Source organism: Bos javanicus, chromosome 7 (genome assembly GCF_032452875.1).
Source record: "Bos javanicus breed banteng chromosome 7, ARS-OSU_banteng_1.0, whole genome shotgun sequence".
Taxonomy (NCBI): domain Eukaryota; kingdom Metazoa; phylum Chordata; class Mammalia; order Artiodactyla; family Bovidae; genus Bos; species Bos javanicus.
Window position 1 is genome coordinate 30,029,049 of NC_083874.1, and position 17,927 is coordinate 30,046,975.

At 35.5% G+C, this 17,927-nt stretch overlaps 1 protein-coding gene across 5 annotated transcripts in view; it reads left to right on the top strand.

The window, feature by feature from the left end:
- The window catches only part of CEP120 (centrosomal protein 120), an 87,098-nt gene that overhangs the window by 37,027 nt on the left and 32,144 nt on the right, over window positions 1-17,927 (top strand). For all 5 annotated transcript variants that reach the window (XM_061422934.1, XM_061422932.1, XM_061422933.1 and 2 more), the window contains 7 exons: window positions 1,944-2,092; window positions 8,295-8,492; window positions 10,271-10,498; window positions 11,478-11,694; window positions 13,125-13,302; window positions 16,615-16,764; window positions 17,510-17,692. In XM_061422934.1, coding sequence (XP_061278918.1) covers window positions 1,944-2,092; window positions 8,295-8,492; window positions 10,271-10,498; window positions 11,478-11,694; window positions 13,125-13,302; window positions 16,615-16,764; window positions 17,510-17,692 — 1,303 coding nt within the window. The remainder of the gene's footprint in view (window positions 1-1,943; window positions 2,093-8,294; window positions 8,493-10,270; window positions 10,499-11,477; window positions 11,695-13,124; window positions 13,303-16,614; window positions 16,765-17,509; window positions 17,693-17,927) is intronic.

Here is a 17,927-nt window from a genome sequence, read left to right on the forward strand (position 1 = left end):
TAGGTTATGGATTTTTTTTTTTTTGGGTCTTTTAGTATGCATTATAATTTTTTATTGAAAGATGGACCTGATATACTTCTAATGCAGTGAGTGGTAAGGGGGAGGAGAGCATTCTATTCAGAAGATCAGTTTCAGTCTTTTGGTGAAGATGTGTCCCCTGTACATTTTGGGCTTGTCTGACACTGGATTTTGGTTAGGCATCTTTGGCAGGAGTATCAAGATGCTCTCTTCTCATTGCATCTTATTGGTTGGTGCACTATTTGATTTAGTCTCATTACTGATGATGTTCACTTGATTATTTGATTAACGTGGTGTGTGTCTGTGTTTTCCTTTGTAATTAATAAACATTTTGTGCGGAAGAGTTAGAAATTTAGAAAAATATTTATTCTTCCTGATACCTTCAATTTATTCACTTATTTATATTATCTAAATATGGACTTATAGTTTTCTCTTAGTTTAGTGGGTTATAATCTTTAACCATCATTATTTGTCAGAGATTTGAGCATTAAGAACTCTTTTAATCATCTGTTTTTTAGTACATCAGTAATTCTTTGAGCTTTTTTTTTTTTTTTTTTTTTTTGCTGTAAGAAGATAGTCTAAGTTCATCCTATACTTTCCCTATCTCAGTCCTGGATTCAGCTATTTCTATAAGGAGCTCTGCTTTTTTTTAGAAAAGAATGATGTTTAGAAGTCTGGATTCGGCTGCTAGGTGTGCTAGTTGCTGTTGGGCTGTTGCCATTCCCATGTATGTATACACGTGGATATATGTACTCAAACACATGTACATATACATATATACTTCTGTATATTTATTTGTCCATATATATATCTAACAACATATACTCACATTGACGTGTTCAGTCTTTTTACTCCTTCACAAGATTTATCCTAGTGTTTTCCATTTCTGATAATGAGACCCATCATAGTTAGTATTTTGACTTTAAGTACTTTATTAAAGTACTTGTCAGGCACTATGCTAAGTGCTGTATTTTATCTAATGTGATCTTCTCAACAGCAGTGTAAAAGATTTTCAGAAGAAAAGCTGGAGACTAAAGGACTGGTATAATTTCCCCATACAACCCACTGAATAGCAGAACTTGGGTTGGAACTTTGGTCTGTGTGACTGTGGTGGTTGTGCTCTTAACCATTCAGCTACTTTTAGCCAGTGCTGCCATAAGCATATTTCTTCAGGATTAATTCCTGAAGGTGTCAGGGTTTGCTGGTAAATAGGGTATGCATGTATAAAGTTTTGGTAAGCTCTGATGTGTTACCCTTTAAAAGGTTGAACTGGTCTGTGCCTACCAACATGGAGAGTGCTGACTTGCTGGCAGTCTCCCTAACACTGAATATTGTCTGTTACTTTAGTTTTATGTAGTTTCATTTTTCAACTTAATCAGTTGCAAAAACCCCTATCCCTCTGCCATCTCTTCATAGCGAAGCCTGTTTGCTTATATCTGTTCTTCTCAAAATTGTTTACTGTTTTCTGTTATTCTTAGAACACTGTCCAAATGTTTCAGCATGGTCTTCAAGAAGACTCTTTATGATGTGGCCTCTCTCCTCTTTCTGTACCTAAGTCCTTGTATTATGGTCCAGCATGCCACACCTGTTTCAGTTCTCTAACCACATCCTTTCTCTTGCCTCTTGAGTTTTTGTATATATTGTTCCTTCTCCCTAGAATACCTTTTCCTCTATGTAGTCACTTTGCTCTTTTCAGCCAGGTTTTGCTTATTTTTCAGTTCACAGTTTAGATTCATTTCCTTCAGGCAACCTGTGATGCCTTTCTTATGAGGTTTATTAAACTGAAGTCAAAGGAGACCTTACTGAGATATTAACTGTGTCTGTGAAAATGGCCAAGTAAATGAAAAAGTATAACCAGCTTACAAAATCTTATACTAGTTTATGGCAAACTACAATGTAGTTAATTGTGGTTTTTTTCCATAAAGTACCTGCCAGCCTGTCTGGACTTGACCCAAAGGACATCGTGGCAGTGCTGAATGAGGAGGGAGGCTACCATCAGATCGGACCAGCAGGGTACTGTACTGACTTCTTCATCATGTCAGTGACCATAGCATTCGCCACCCAGTTGGAGCAGGTGAGATTAGTGATTCACGAAGAATCTGAAAACATTTTATTTTTAAAATCTGTTTTTTTAGGTATTGAAAAGACTTGTAAGTAGACTTAAAAAATAATTTAGAATAATGTTTTCTTTCACGTCAGAAAACATTTTTGTTTCAGGAAAAGAATGATGATCTTGGGATTATCAAGGGATGATCTTGGTAGTAAGAGAATAAATTAAATCTCTTAGAATTTAGAAGAAAGACCATGAGTAAACATTGTTTTACATTGTATTGTGTGACTGGTATGAAATGATTCCCCTCCCTCACCCCCACCCTCCCTCACCACCAAAAATTAAATTATTTACTTTTTGGAGAAATGTATAATGTTGGGAATATTGTCTCAATCATACCTTAATAGCTATCAGGTCTGGGATTAGATTTTACCCAATTTACAGACTAAGAAATTATTCCAAATGCTGCCAGAAGATAGTAGATTCTTAGAGATAAAGGAGTGTATTACTCTCAGCCCAGCAAATATGACTATCAGTGTATTTCTTTACAGTTTCTTCTACCCCAAGTGGTGGTTTCTTCACACTCATTGGGTATGTCACAGTTTAGGAACAGAGTTTAGGGAATGTACCACTTTTAGCATAAGCAGTCCTGGTCTTTGTCTGGGAAGATATGTTACAAGGTTATGAGTTGCACAGTAGTCAGGGCCTCAGAGTCTTGGTACACAGTAAGAATGTACCAACCAGGATGAATTCTGGCAGCGTTCAGGCTAATTTGTTAGTTTGTAAACAAAGTAATATCTAATCCCAGATATGTGGGGATGCTTAAGGCCCATGGCTGATTATCTCTTCCCATCAATGGCTCAGCCCAACAGTAGCTGTTATTTCCTGCCCTTTTCAGGATCAAGTGCAGTTTTTTTGACATTATGTTGATCTATAGTGTGTGAAATAAATTAATATTTAAAAAAAATAGAGACTATAACTTATGACTTTACATTTTTATCATACTATTCATTTTCTTAGAGGTATACATTTTCCAGATAATCCACATTCATAAGTGAAATATGAGTTAGTGACCACACTAAATCTTTGTAAGGTTTATCAGGTAAAGATTTTTCTTAGGAAATAATATTTAGCTTTGTCACACTGAATGCATGCCCACTGCAAAAAGTACTTTTATATATGCATATTCTTTGAGCATTACTCTTTCTCTCCCAATTTGGTCCTGTCATTTTCTCATTAATACTTTGTATGTGCTTTTGTCTTTCTCCATCAATTTCCTTATTTTTTTTCTTCTCTTCATAAAACTCTGCTTGTTGATTGCCCTGTTTAATATACCTCACTGGTTGAGGAGAAAGCTAGCTACCTATTGTCTGTTCTTTAATCACATCAGAACACACATTAGATAATGAGCCTACTGTATTTTTATTATGTTATTAAACACTTGCAAAGTATTTAAAATTGCTACTTTGTTTTTAAAAATATTTTTTCAACTTCCCTGGGAAGGCATAATTGTTAATATTTATCATTCACTTACTTTTGTTATGTTTTGTGAAATACTTTGCTAATGTTGGGTTTAATCATACCACAACTTTAGGAGGTTATTAGTTTTACTTTTGAGATAAGGAAACTAACTCTTGAGAAAGTTCTATAACTAGTAAATATACTTAGGAATTTCCAGCCATAGGGTCACTTTTCCACATTCTATTGTTGCCATATTTTCTCCCTCTGAAGGAGTTTTGGAGTAAGATCAATTTGAGCTGGAGTCTCATTTTCATACTTACTAGCTTCTTTAATTTAGGGAACTTACTTAACCTTTCTCAGGCTTGAATTTTCTTGGTTGTATGGTATTGATACTACCAGCTTTGTGGGTGTATGTGAGGAGTGAAATAAAACTAATATGCTTAACATGTAGTTTGTATGTGTGAAGCTATACATACATACATGTGCCATATGGTGAGAGCTAATCGACCTATTTGAATCTACCACTAAAACTAATTCAGTTCTTCGTAATACAAAGGAACTGATTAGGACAAATCACTCAGCTTAGTTAAAAATATAAAACAACCTTGTCTGGCAAGCTATTTGATATCTCTGATAAAAATTAAGCCAAATATGTACCTCCAAAGATTAAACAGAAAATTACCATAGAACTCTACAATTGCACTACTGGGTATATACCAAAAGAATTGAAAACAAGGTATTCAAATAAAAAATATTTGAATATTCATAGCAGCATTATTCACAATCCCAGAATATCACAGAAATAACACAGTGTCCATCATGGATGAATGGATTAATTATACGCACACATACACAATGGAATATTAATGGAATATTATTTAACTGTAAAGCAAATGAGGTACTGATACATGCTAGAACAAGGGTGAATGTTGGAGGCATGCTGAGCAACATAAGCCACATATAAAAGGCCACATACTGTATGATTCCATTTATAGAAAAGTGTCCAGAATAGGCAAACTCATGGAGACAAAAAGCAGATTTGTGATTTCCAGGGCGTGGAATGGGAGTGGCTGCTTAATGGTTCTGGTGTTTCTGTTTGGGGTGATGGAAAAGTTCTGGAACAAGGTAGTGGTGGTGGTTGCACAATATTGTGAATGTACCTAATGTTACTGAAAGGCACAGTATTTAATGGTTAAAATGTTAAATTTTCTGTTACATGTATTTTACAATAATTTTTTAAAACACACAAAAAATTAAGCACAGTAATTTATTCATACCCTGATATTGCTTAGTATTACTTGTTTGCTTTTTTTTTTTTTTTGGACTAGCCCAAGGATTTTTAAAAATAGCATTTTAGCTTTTTTCTTCTCAAGCTAGTCAAAGGCCATGTGATAAAACATCTAGCAATAAAGAAAGAAACATTTTTCAGATGCAGATAAGGGACTTAGAATACTGATACTGTAAAGTAGTAGAATGGAGGAGTGAGATTAAAGTAAGAATACTGGATGATAATAATCTTACCTCCTTTTTAAATAGTAAAATTAAGGGTGAAAAAAACAAAACAAAACTGTTTGTAAATCCAAGGGTGATAAAGGATTTTTAAAAGCATCTCTTCCCTTAATGGGAATTACTTAGAAGTAAGTGTACTATGAAATATAAAGGGGCTCTCTTTATTTCTTAAAAATTTTTGTTGCTTCCTGATTACAGAAGAAAGTAAAAGAAAATGAAAGTTTCTTTTAAGTAAACTCAGAAATAATCACCCATAAGGACAGGATATTTTTTCCTCAGATATTTTCCCATTCATGTAACAGTTGACTGTGTGCTAGGTAGAATTGTAGAAATGAACATGTATTATTTCTTTTAATCCTTCAAATAACCATAAGAGAAGTGGAGCTGCAGAGTGATTAAGTACTTGTCTAGTCTCAAGGCAAGCCATTGGTGGAACCAAGGTTGAGGAGAGAACTCTAGAATTTGTTCTTTATAACTACAATATTAGTAGTTTTTGATTATGATTTTAGATTTGATTAATGATTAAAATCTAATCAATTAAACAAATACATTTAAAAGTAAGGGATTAAAGTAATAACATATATAATAATACAAAGGTTCGTGACATTGTACAAGAGGCAGTGATCAAAACCATCCCCAAGAAAAAGAAATGGAAAAAGGCAAAATGGTTGTCTGAGGAGGACTTACAAATAGCTATGAAAAGAAGAGAAGCGAAAGGCAAAGAAGAAAAGGAAAGATACCCCCATTTAAATGCAGAGTTCCAAAGAATTGCAAGGAGAGCTAAGAAAGCCTTCCTCAGTGATCGCAGTGCAAAGAAATACAGGAAAACAGTAGAATGGGAAAGGTTAGAGATCTCGTCAAGAAAATTAGAGATACCAAGGGAACTTTTTGTGCAAAGATGGGCACAAAAAAGGACAGAAATGGTATGGGCCTAACAGAAGCAGAAGATATTAAGAGGTGGCAAGAATACACAGAACTATACAAAAAGATCTTCACGACCCAGAAGTAGCAGAAGTAGATGTTCTTCTGGAATTCCCTTGCTTTCTCTATGATCCAGCAGATACTGGGCAATTTGATCTCTGGTTCCTTTTACCTTTTCTAAGTCCAGCTTGTACATCTGGTAGTTCTTGGGTCATGTACTGTTGAAGCCTAGCTTGAAGAATTTTGAGTACTACCTTGCTTCATGTGAAATGAATGCAGTTGTACGGTAGTTTGAACATTCCTTGGCATTGCTCTTCTTTGGGATTGGAATGAAAACTGACCTTTTCCAGTCCTGTGGCCACTGCTGAGTTTTCCAAATTGGTTGGCATGTAGAGTGCAGTACTTTCACAGTATTATCTTTTAGGATTTGAAATAGCTCAACTGGATTTCAATCACCTCCACTTGCTTGGTTTGTAGTAATGCTTCCTAAGGTCTACTTGACTTCACACCCCAGGATGTCTGGCTCTAGGTGAGTGAGCACGCCATCATGGTTATATGGGCCATTAGGACCATTTTTATCTTCTGTTAATTCTTGCCATCTCTTCTTAATCTCTTTTACTTCTGTTAGGTCCTTGCTGTTTCTGTCCTTTATTGTGCCCATCTTTGAATGAAATGTCCCCTTAGTTATCTTCCAGATTTTCAATCTGTACCTCCATTGTTTTTCCAAGATCTTGGATCATCTTTAGTATCATTACTCTAAATTCTTTTTCACATAGATTGGCCATCTTCACTTCACTTAGTTACTGTTCTGGGGTCTTCTCTTGTTCCTTTGTCTGGGACAAGTTCTTCTGGTATATCATTTTTTCTTTCTGTGATTTCAGTTTCTCTTCCACAGGCTGTAGGATTGTAGTTCTTTTTTGCTTCTGCTTTCTGCCTGTGGTGGATGAAGCCAGCCCAAGGGGCTTGTGCAGGCCTCCTGGTAGGAAGGACTGGTCCCTGCCTATTGGCTGGTGGACCTGGGAGTCATCCTTTGGTGGGCAGGGCCATATTAAAGGCTGTGTTTAGTGGGCAGCTGTGGGCTCAGAAAGCCTTTATGCAGCCTATCTGCTAATTGGTGGGGCTGTGTCTTGCCCTGTTCATTGCTTGACTTGTTGCGTCCCAGCACTAGAGCCTACAGGCTGTTGGGTGGGGCCAGGTCTTGGTTAAAAAATGTGGCCACCAGGAGGGCTCACGCCAGTGGGTACTCCCCAGAAACACCACCACGAGTGTCTGTCCCTGCAGTGAGCCACGTCCTCCCCACCTGTCACACCTTCACAGGGCACTGCAACATCAGCAGCTAGGTCTGGCCCCGGATCTTGTGAGGTCCCTGCTTTTTCCTGTGTTCCTGGTGTGCATCCTCCAAGAGGGGAGTTCCTGTTTTCCCTCGTCTGTGGCTTTCCTGTGAGCAGACTTTGCTGGCCTTCAAAGCCAGATGCTCTGGGGGCTTCTCGCAAGACCAGCCCTCCACACTGCTGAGCCTGATGTGGGGCTCAGAACTTTCACTCCTGTGGGAGAACTTTTGTGATATAATTGTTTTGTGGTTTGTGGGTTGCCCACCCAGGGGTATGGACTTTGATTTTATCGTGATTGTCCCTGTCCTACCCCCGTGTCGTGGCTTCTTTGTCTTTGGATGTAGGATATCTTTTTTTGGTATATTCCAGTGGTTTTTCTTCCTTTCTTTCCCCCCAGTGGTTGTTTAGCAGTTGTGATTTTGGTGGTTATTTTTTGAGAAGCGGTGAGCTCACATCCTTCTACTCCACCATCTCGTTCCACCCTCAGTAAACATTTCATTGGTGAAGGGCTCCATTTTCCCCCTGCAGTAGCTCTTTATAATGGGTGGAAGATAGCCTTTTGTAGCTATTAATTTATTATAAGTTTCCAAGTTTTGTAGGAATAACTAAAAAACCATTTTTTTTTTCTTTCATCAAAAGCCCTGGACTGAGAATTCATAAGGAAAAGTTCAGTGTCAAATATTTTACTACTTCTTCTAAAATAGTATTTATGGACTTTTCATGGACTAATTAAATGTGAACTCTAAAACAACATAAGTGTTATGTTATACAATATAAATGTATAAAAATATTTTAGTTTCATTTTGCTTGTCTAAGTAAACCTTTAAAAATTAAAACTAGTAACTTAGTAGCAGTTTGGCAGAGATTTAGAAATTTTGAGTTACTAATTTAAGGCCTGAAATAAAAATCATTTTAGCAAATGTTTTTGGAGTTTATCAGACATTTATAAGCATGGTTAGTGGTTTATAAAGTAATAATCTTTTTTTTCCCCCTTAAATGTTTAGTTAATTCCATGTACCATGAAACTTCCAGAAAGACAGCCTGAGTTTTTCTTTTATTATTCTTTACTGGGAAATGATGTTACAAATGAACCCTTCAGTGATTTGATCAACCCAAACTTTGAGCCAGAGAGAGCATCTGTTCGTATACGGAGCAGTATAGAAATTCTTCGTGTTTACCTGACTCTTCATTCTAAACTACAGGTAAGTATAGCAGAAAATTGTTTCCAATTAAAGTCTTTTTTTTATGCATTAAAGAGGTGCCTAAACTCTCTTGTTGCTGAAGTACATGCCATCTTTCTACCATATCTCTTATTTTTTTAGGAATTATCCTGACTTGTAAGTCATAAGATGACAGTTATTTCAGAATGTTAGGAGATGTAACACTTTAGTTATTTTGAAAAGAGGTAGGTCAGTTATCAATCATTTATCGTATTCAATAACAAACAGTACCTGGAACTCAGACCTGTGAACATCAGACACGTTTCATTATTGTTACTGGAGATTAGCTGTTACCATACAGATCACAGTCTAGAGTTCAGAATTTATAAACCTTTTTGCTATTAAAGCAGAGAGATAATAAAACAACTTTTTAAACCTGCCCTTGAATTAAGTAATTTTGTAAACCAATTTTAAATAGGACTTTATTTCTTAGAAAAGTTTGTCTAATCTGAAATTACTTCTCTGTTCATTATGATTAACTTTAATTAGACTGAAATGGGTGGTGAAGTAGGGTGGAGTAGTCCTTTTTATATGCTAAAGTGTTTCAGTAGACTTTGCTTGTACTTTGGGTGGATAGTACAAAAAGCATAAAGAAATTTTAGTGGAACTAAATTTTAGAGGTGGTTGCTAAATCCAAGGTATTTAGAATGTTGAAGATTATATAAAATGATGAAATGAAGGACAAAAGTAGTTTGATCTTATATCTAACATATTATTTATTCCTCACCAAACTATTGACTTACGTATCAGTTTGATTCTTATGGACTTCTAAGTCATAGAAATCCTTTCTTTCCAGCCCATTAAAAATATCACACTAAATAACATTAAGAATGTTATTGGTCATTATTGACACGAGAATTAAAAATATTTTTATGTAATGATTGCATATTGTTCATGTGAATAGTAGGTTTGCTGAGGCTTCAATGTCGTAAGGGAAAAAAATAGTTATGTAACACATACCTGGATCAGCTGTGTTTTTTTTTGTTTTTTTTTTTTTTGGTAGTTTCCAAAGGTGGTAATGTCCAAGTTTTTTTTATTAGCTAGCAGTGATTCACAGTACATTCCATCTCAGTGGTATTCTCTTTTATCTTTTACTGTTAAGCACTGTTTTATATATAGAGTTTGAAAAGCAAGATAAAAGAAAGATTCATAGTGTTTTATGATATTGTTTTCAAATAAAACAATTATTTGAAGTTCTTTAGTTCAAACAGGGCTGGATCCACTCACTTATTTTTTAAGAACTGTGCTTAAATTAATGTTATAATGAAAAGAGAAAAGAATAGTGGATGTATTTTTCTGTTTAAATTCGTGTACTCATTATACAATTTGCATAGTACAATAAGATAGTATAGTAAAATATTGAAGTAACCATAGCTCACCAAAGAGACAGAAAAGAGAACAAGAAGTAACACATAATGCCTATGGATGATTCATGTTGAAGTTTGACTGAAAACAACAAAATTCTGTAAAGCAATTATCCTTCAATTAAAAAATAAATTTTTTAAAAAGTAACACATAGAGTGTACAATACTGAAAGGAAAAGTGAAAAGAATTAATAACTATTATTGAGTTCTGGGTAACTGTGCTTTATCAACAGTTTTAGCAATCAGGTGTGAGAATCTTAGTCACTGGCAGTCAGTAAGATAACCTGCATTCTATTTTCCTTCTCTGGATCATTTTATAACTTTGTTGTTAAGTTTGTGTGTTTAGGATAAAGGAGAAAGTGTAAATCCTGGTTTTGACTTTCCCTTTCATATTAGATCCATCTCTGCTGTGGAGATCAGTCACTTGGAAGTACAGAAATACCCTTAACAGGACTACTGAAAAAGGGTAGTACAGAAATCAACCATCGCCCAGTCACAGTTGAGGGTGCTTTTACCCTTGACCCTCCAAACCGAGCCAAACAAAAGCTTGCACCTATTCCTGTGGAGCTGGCCCCCACTGTGGGAGTGTCTGTGGCTCTGCAGAGAGAAGGCATGGACGCCCAGGCAAGTAGCAATGCGCCTTCCCCTCCTCCAGCTTCTCTGATATGTCAGTTATGATTAGTTACAAAAGTCTAATTTCAGGTGCATTATCTCACATAAGAGAGTATTTATCACTCTTAATTAGTGGTCTTCATTATATTGATAACTCCTTCTTTAAAAAGACCCTTCTGAAAAGTGCTGTGGCTTCTGCCATGGTTCATAAGTGACTCTGCCCAGAGTCTTTCAGTCCAGTTTTCTCACGTAGTGGAAACCATTTCCCACACCCCAACTCACAGTCAGTGACTATGGGACTCTGGTACAAGAGACTGATTGTAGACCTGGTTTTTGGGGATCTGCATTAATAAATCTTTTTTAGTTGACTCAACCTTAGCTAAGGTTCTCGGTTCATTAGTGCTTCACAGTCCTCATGCTGTTTCCAGGCAATAGAAACATTTATTTGAATGTAGATGTTTTTTGATTACATATAGCCCTCGGGTCAACTTTAGTGTCCTGTTCTTTTAAAGAACTGATTTTTATGCAGACTGTGAACTAAAGTAAGAGTTTAAAAAGACACATATGGAAAAAAAAAAAAGGACACATATGCATGTATTTTTGGAGGATAGTGGAGCAAAGGAAGAAAATCATACTAGACTTCTGGGTTTTGGTTTTTGTTATCTAGTAATGTGGCCCTCCTTTGCATTGCTTTGGTAGGAATAACCATTCTCGGGGACACCTATGCCTGACTTCTTTTATTGAATATCCCTTCTTAGGCATTAGGATGCATTTTGATACTGAGCTCTGGATATCATATTTCCTTCCTGTTCATCTCCCTTTTTCTGGTCCTAGATGCTATAAGAAAATATGCAAATTATGAAGAAAAATAGACTAGGAATATCCAAACTGGGAAAGGAAGCTAATTTTTTTTAAAAAAACATCACATTTTTTGCTTAATTATGAAGGAAAGTTCTTTGCAAATTATACTTTATTTAAAAATTGTTTTTAGTCTTTAATTGAATTAAAGACCCAGAATGAACATGAGCCACACCATTCAAAGAAGAGAGTTTTAACCCCCATAAAGGAGAACACACATACTGGGCCACAGTCGCCAAGCGAGTCCCCTGTTCCACCCCACAACCAGTCACCTCCAACAAAAGATGATGCCACAGAAAGTGAAGTGGAAAGCTTACTGTATGATAAGGACACAAAACTCAATCCAAAGGGTAAGATGTTCTTTTCACAGATCTTTTAGGTATAGATTTTCTGGTCTGATACATGACTGTGAGAGTTTTCATGGGTGCTAAAAACTGTAAGTTTTTTTAAAGAGCCGGTAATGTGTGGTGATGTTTAAATAAAAAATCAGTTTGAAGTAATTGCAACTTACTTAACTTCATAATAGAATTTGTTAACAGAGAATTTTTCATTGACTTTCATACTAGAAATAGTATCTTATTCAAAGGAAATTAAAGAATATAGTTCTTTGAAGTAGATTTTTAGCAATCTCAAATTCATTGTCTCAAATTCATTAGAATTTTAGAGAAAAGAGATACTAACTGCCTCTTACAGTAAACTTAAAGTAATCATTTTTGATCCTAAAGTTGAGACAGTTTGAGAATACATATTTATCTGTCTTACACAATTTTTTTATCTGTTACATAAGAATCTGTAGTTAAATTTAGTAGTATAAATTGTAAGAGCAGTGGTGAATTAGGAATTAGAAGTTTGGGTGCAAGTTATAGGTGTTTCCGTAAGTAGCTATAGGACTTGAGCCATTCACTAAGCACCTGTGATATATAATAGGATTGGAATAGATAGCTCTGTCTTTTCAATTAAAAATATTTTTATTGGAGTATAGTTGATTTACAATGTTGTTTTAGTGTCAGGTGTACAGCACAGTGAATCAACTATACATATATCTGCTCTTTCTGAGATTCTTTTCCCAAGGCCATTACAGAGTATTGAGTTCCCTGTGCTATACAGTAGGTCCTTATTAGTCACCTGTTTTGTGTAGAGTAGTGTGTGTATGTCAGCCCGTATCCCAATTTATCCCTCCCCCTGCTTTAACCCCTGGTGACCGTAAGTTTGTTTTTTACGTCCGTGACTGTATTTTCTGTTAGATAAGACCATTTGTACCACTCTCTGTGGATTCCACATACAAGTGTTATCATTGATACTTGTCTTTGTCAAGTTTTATTTTGTTAGACTATGTCATATGTGTCTAAGATAACCAAGCTACTTTTTAAAAAAACCAGATGTAATTATTTACATAATTACTGTAAAATACTGATGTATACATGCAGTAAGTCTCAAATACAATCTTTGCAATACTAAGTTATATGCATCTGCTTCTTAAAAATAAGTTAGCACCAGGCTACTGTCAGACACTGCTGCATCAGTACTATATGCTTTTTAAGTTTTGTACTACATCTTGAGAATGAGAGTAAGGTTCCCCCCCCCCGCTACAGTTCTATGATGGGAATTAAAGCCTACATAATTTTGGACAAATCACTTGGAAGTTTATGCTTCAGTTCATATGTTTATTTAATCAAATAGTTGAGTCTTTGAGATTATATCTTTAAGTTATCTGAGTAACTTAAGAGAAATTGTTTACAAATGGATTTTTTTTTTTTTTTAATTTTTACGTTCACTTTAGCTATCAGTTCTTCTGTACCTGCATTACTGGCCAAGCCAGTGACAACATCTATTGCTTCAGAAGCAGCCTCAGGACAGAAGATTGCTGTTCCTGCAACTTCACATCATTTTTGCTTTTCAATAGACTTGAGGAGTATCCATGATTTGGAGGTTGGCTTTCCAATCAACTGTATACTAAGGTATGATTTGGTTTCAGAGTGTTGTTTTCTGAGAAGAAATGCCTTTTCTGTATTTGGGGTGTTGCAGACAATGTCACCAAAGAAATTATAACATTTGTTAAATCAGTGGACTAGAAGGATTAAAGCTGTTGTATCCTAATGACTTTGAAGATAATGGAGGGTGGCATTGATGGTATGAAGGGTAGTAATCTTGCCTATTCTGATATAGTAATTATAGGCATTTTACAATATTTGTTAATGCTCTGTTTCAGAATATATTGACTCTTGAACTTAAAATGTCTTATTTCTGGAAAAGTTGCCACAGTTCAAAATACTTGGATGTATAGTAACTGATTTTTCTATAAAATTGCATTATAATGGAAGGTTATATTACTGATATCTACCTTTTATGCGTATGAATCTAAAAACCATATCTAATGAACTGGAAGTGGAATGTGTCCACACTGTTTAGAGAATTGAAATTCAGTCTGTTAAATGGCTTTATGCAGTGGCTTATTTTTAATATTACATTTTCATAGACTTTTCAGCTGATAAATATATTAAATGTAATATTGTGTGTTTTAGTTTGGAGTCTTTAGGTTCTTATAAATTACTTTGGAGCAAGCATTAGGATTTATAATAAAATTTTTGGTCTTTATGTGACTAACATGCAAAAAATTAGAAAATTTTTCTTTTGTCTTGGATTACCATTCCCAAGAACTTCATCAGCTTTTTGTTGCTTCCTGCTGTTGTTTGAGGCACATCTGCCTTTCAGATGCCTAAGTCAACTCCGTGTGTGTGTATGCTCAGTTGTGTCCAACTCTTTGTGATCCTGTGGACTGTAGCCCTCCAGGCTACTCTGTCCGTGGACTTCTCCAGGCAAGAACACTCGAGTGGGTTGCCATTTCCTTCTTCAGGAGATCTTTCCTATCCAGGGATCAAACCCAGGTCTCCATCATTGGCAGGTGGATTCTTTACCACTGAGTCACCCAGGAAGCCTTAAGTCCACTCCTATTGTATCTAATTTTACAGTTTTTTTGATTGTTTATCAAATTGTTTCCAAAGTCCTCTGAGCTTTGGTGTGAATAAAGGACAGAATCAAAGGGACCCAGCACTGAATGTGACAGTGAAGTCGTAGAATGGAAGTCTAGACTCACAGCTTAAGCTCTGCCTTTTACTTCATGTTAAAGTCTGAGAATCATGGCTGAAAGACTGTTTTTATTTAAAAATTGAAAGCCCAGAAAGGGTTTTCTCTTATAGACATAGCTTTTCTAACAGGGTTTATATAATTTAAAACTGTTCCTTTTTCTCTTTTGCTGCTACTGGAGAAACTGGTCTTAGAGCTGATGTTGGCCAGAAGTACAGGGATGATCTAAAATTGGATGAAGGATTTCCCTGGTGATGCAGTGGTTAAGACTGTGCACTTCCACTGCAGGGGCATGGGTTCAGTCCCTGGTCAGGGTGCTAAGATCCCACATGCTTATGGTACAGCCAGAAAATAAAATGAACAGATGTTTTGAGGGAAAGTCTTGAACAAGCTCACTTAGAAAGCACATATTAGTTTTTGTGTTTCCTGATTGCCACAGGGCCATTTGTTTAATCATCAAGTGACTACAGTAAGCCAGCAGTTTGCCCAGTATTAGGGCAGGGGGCATACAGACAAAGAGCTCAGCCTAGTGAAGAAGACAGATTCAGAGATATGTTAATATATGAGGGAGGCCAGACACTTGACAAAGAAAAGTAGAAAGAGTATTCTGCCCCAAGGACATAGTTAGAATCCACTTAATACTCTGTAGAAAGTACTTGATCATAAGGACTACTACTTCTCTTTGATTCATTTTAAGGCTTTAAAAAAAAATGTTGGGCATTTTACATTTGATAGATTTTATGTTATCATGCTCTGCATTGATATGAAATTGTGTCCAATTACCTAATGGAATTTGTGAGATAACACTTATATTAGAAAAAAGTTTAATGTGTTTCCCTTTTTTTTTTTTTAATCACTACATCTGTAGTAGGGGGTTAAATTTCTAGAGGATGAACTCTGTGAGATGACCGAAATTCAGTTTATGTAATTGTTTAGGAGTTGAATGTATGCACAGGATTCTTCTTGTATTAATAGAAAAAGTAGTTTTCACTAGTAGAGTTTAAATCCTAGTTTTGTCAATAAACAACAAATTATAAGATGAAATTTAAGTGAGCATTACAAAATCTTTATATTTGACTTTAAATACAAAATAAGTTGTATAGGCCAGGCATTCAGCAGCAATAGGCCGGGCATTCTTCTGTTTAATCTGGTGTGACTTATGTTGAAAGAAATAATGTTATGCCACTCTTTGATTCTTTTATAGTATATTCTCAGTTCAGAGACAAAATACTATGAATGCATCCTTTAGGAGTTGACTAAGGGTTTTTTTCGGGGGAGCCTGGTGGGCTGCCATCCATGGGGTCGCACAGAGTCAGACACGACTGAAGTGACTTAGCATAGCATAGCAAGGGTTTTTTTAGCTCATAAAAAAATCAGGACATTATTATATAAAGGAAAATAAGTTTAGAAATTAAACTTAGCAAGTGTTTCTTGATAGTATACTATGTCATAAAAGCTGTTCCTTGGAGTGCAAAGATGAAAATGATAAAAACAGTGCGGAATTTTTTCCCCCACATTTTAGTTTTATTATTTCTTCATAAGAATATTTTTGACATACAACATTGTGTGAATTTAATGTGGTCAGTTCAGTTCAGTTCAGTCGTGTCCGACTCTTTGCGACCCATGAATCACAGCATGCCAGGCCTCCCTGTCCATCACCAACTCCCGCAGTTCACTCAGACTCACGTCCATCGAGTCAGTGATGCCATCCAGCCATCTCATCCTCTGTCTGTAATGTGTACAGCAGGCTAATTTGCTACATTTATACACCTCAAAGGTACCAGCACTGTCTTTGTTTAAGGGAGTCATTTTCACTTCTAAATCTTTGTCTTATTGGGAATTTATCAAAGTGACTCTTTCTTCCTTACTCAGTATATTGCCTTCAAATTACAGTATTCTTCTTCTTCCCCAGAGCATCATTTGAAGATGACTTGTAAAGCACCTTTGGAAGCCAGTGCTGGACAAATAATGCATTTTTTCCCTGTAATTTCTGTGATTTTTTTTTATGTTAATACTGAAAATATTTATATAATTTTAAAGTTGGTGATAGTAAAACCATAATGTATTTGTATCATTTATCTATTAAAATTTATATGCTCATAATATTCATATTATACTCTCTTTTTCATAGGTTATAAGTCTCATCTGTACACTGCTTTAGGATTTTTGTTTTTCTTAAATTCTAGGTACTCATATCCTTTCTTTGGAAGTGCAGCTCCTATTATGACTAATCCTCCTGTAGAAGTTCGGAAAAACATGGAGGTTTTTCTTCCCCAGTCTTACTGTGCATTCGATTTTGCAACTTTGCCTCATCAGCTCCAGGATACCTTCCTAAGGTAATGTGTACGTGGTATGTATGATAGTATTTTTTCAAATCAGCTCTCGAAAATTTGTATCTTATTGACAAGAGGAATTCCTTTACATAGCTAAATCCACAGCAGCTTATGCATTTGAGAATCTAGGAGCAAACTTAACAGCTGTGACACTTGTGCTTCCACTGTAAGGTTTTATCAGTATGTGTTTATGAAGGCTCTTTTCAGATTTTCATATCTTGTTTGCCTGAGTTGGGATATTAGAACTTTATTAAAACAATAATGAAGGCTCTTTGAAAAGTAATCTTGCTTTTTCCTAATACAATGTGAAGATAAATACAGACTGTTTAATTCTTATTGATTCATTTAATGACTGTAATGCATTATTTTTCTGTTTTTTTTTTCATCTGTATAAAATAGAGATGTTGATCCAGCTATCTGAAATGGATTTGTAAAGAAAAATGAAATCTTTGAAATATCTTTTTACTTTCTCAGAGTATCACAATTCAAAAAGAATTTTAAAAGAGAAAAAATAAACATTATGTGACCATTTGCGGGAATAGTGTTTGAAGGGTTTTCTTTATTGCATAGCAAGAGGTGTAAAAAAACAAAAATGTAATAATATTTTCTATTTATTTGTGGAATCGAGCCTTTACATTCCAGGTAACAAAAACATGCTTGACTACATTAAAGGACTTCAAAAGTTTTAGTCCAGAAAAGCCTTAGTTCACAGTTGATAAGTATGAACACATGTTTCTCTTTTCCTTAGGATTCCATTGCTGGTTGAATTATGGCACAAGGATAAAATGAGTAAAGATTTACTTCTGGGAATCGCCAGAATCCAACTTTCTAACATCTTGTCTTCAGAAAAAACTCGCTTTTTAGGCTCTAATGGTGAACAGTGTTGGCGACAAACTTTCAGTGAAAGCGTGCCTATTGTTGCAACACAAGGGTAATGCACTTCCTGTATTTAGTCTTTGCTTTTTATTCTCTTTAGCTAGTTATAATCTTATTCTTTAATGTCATTTTTTCATATCTTTTTTCTTTGACCCATGGGGGCTATATCCTAGTTTGCTCGTTAGCTTTCTGATACCTAGTATACCCTCACAGAGTGAATCTGGTACCATAATACCTAAGAGTGTTGAGTGTGTATTTCTCTCCCCTCTCTGTAGACTCATAATTTTAAG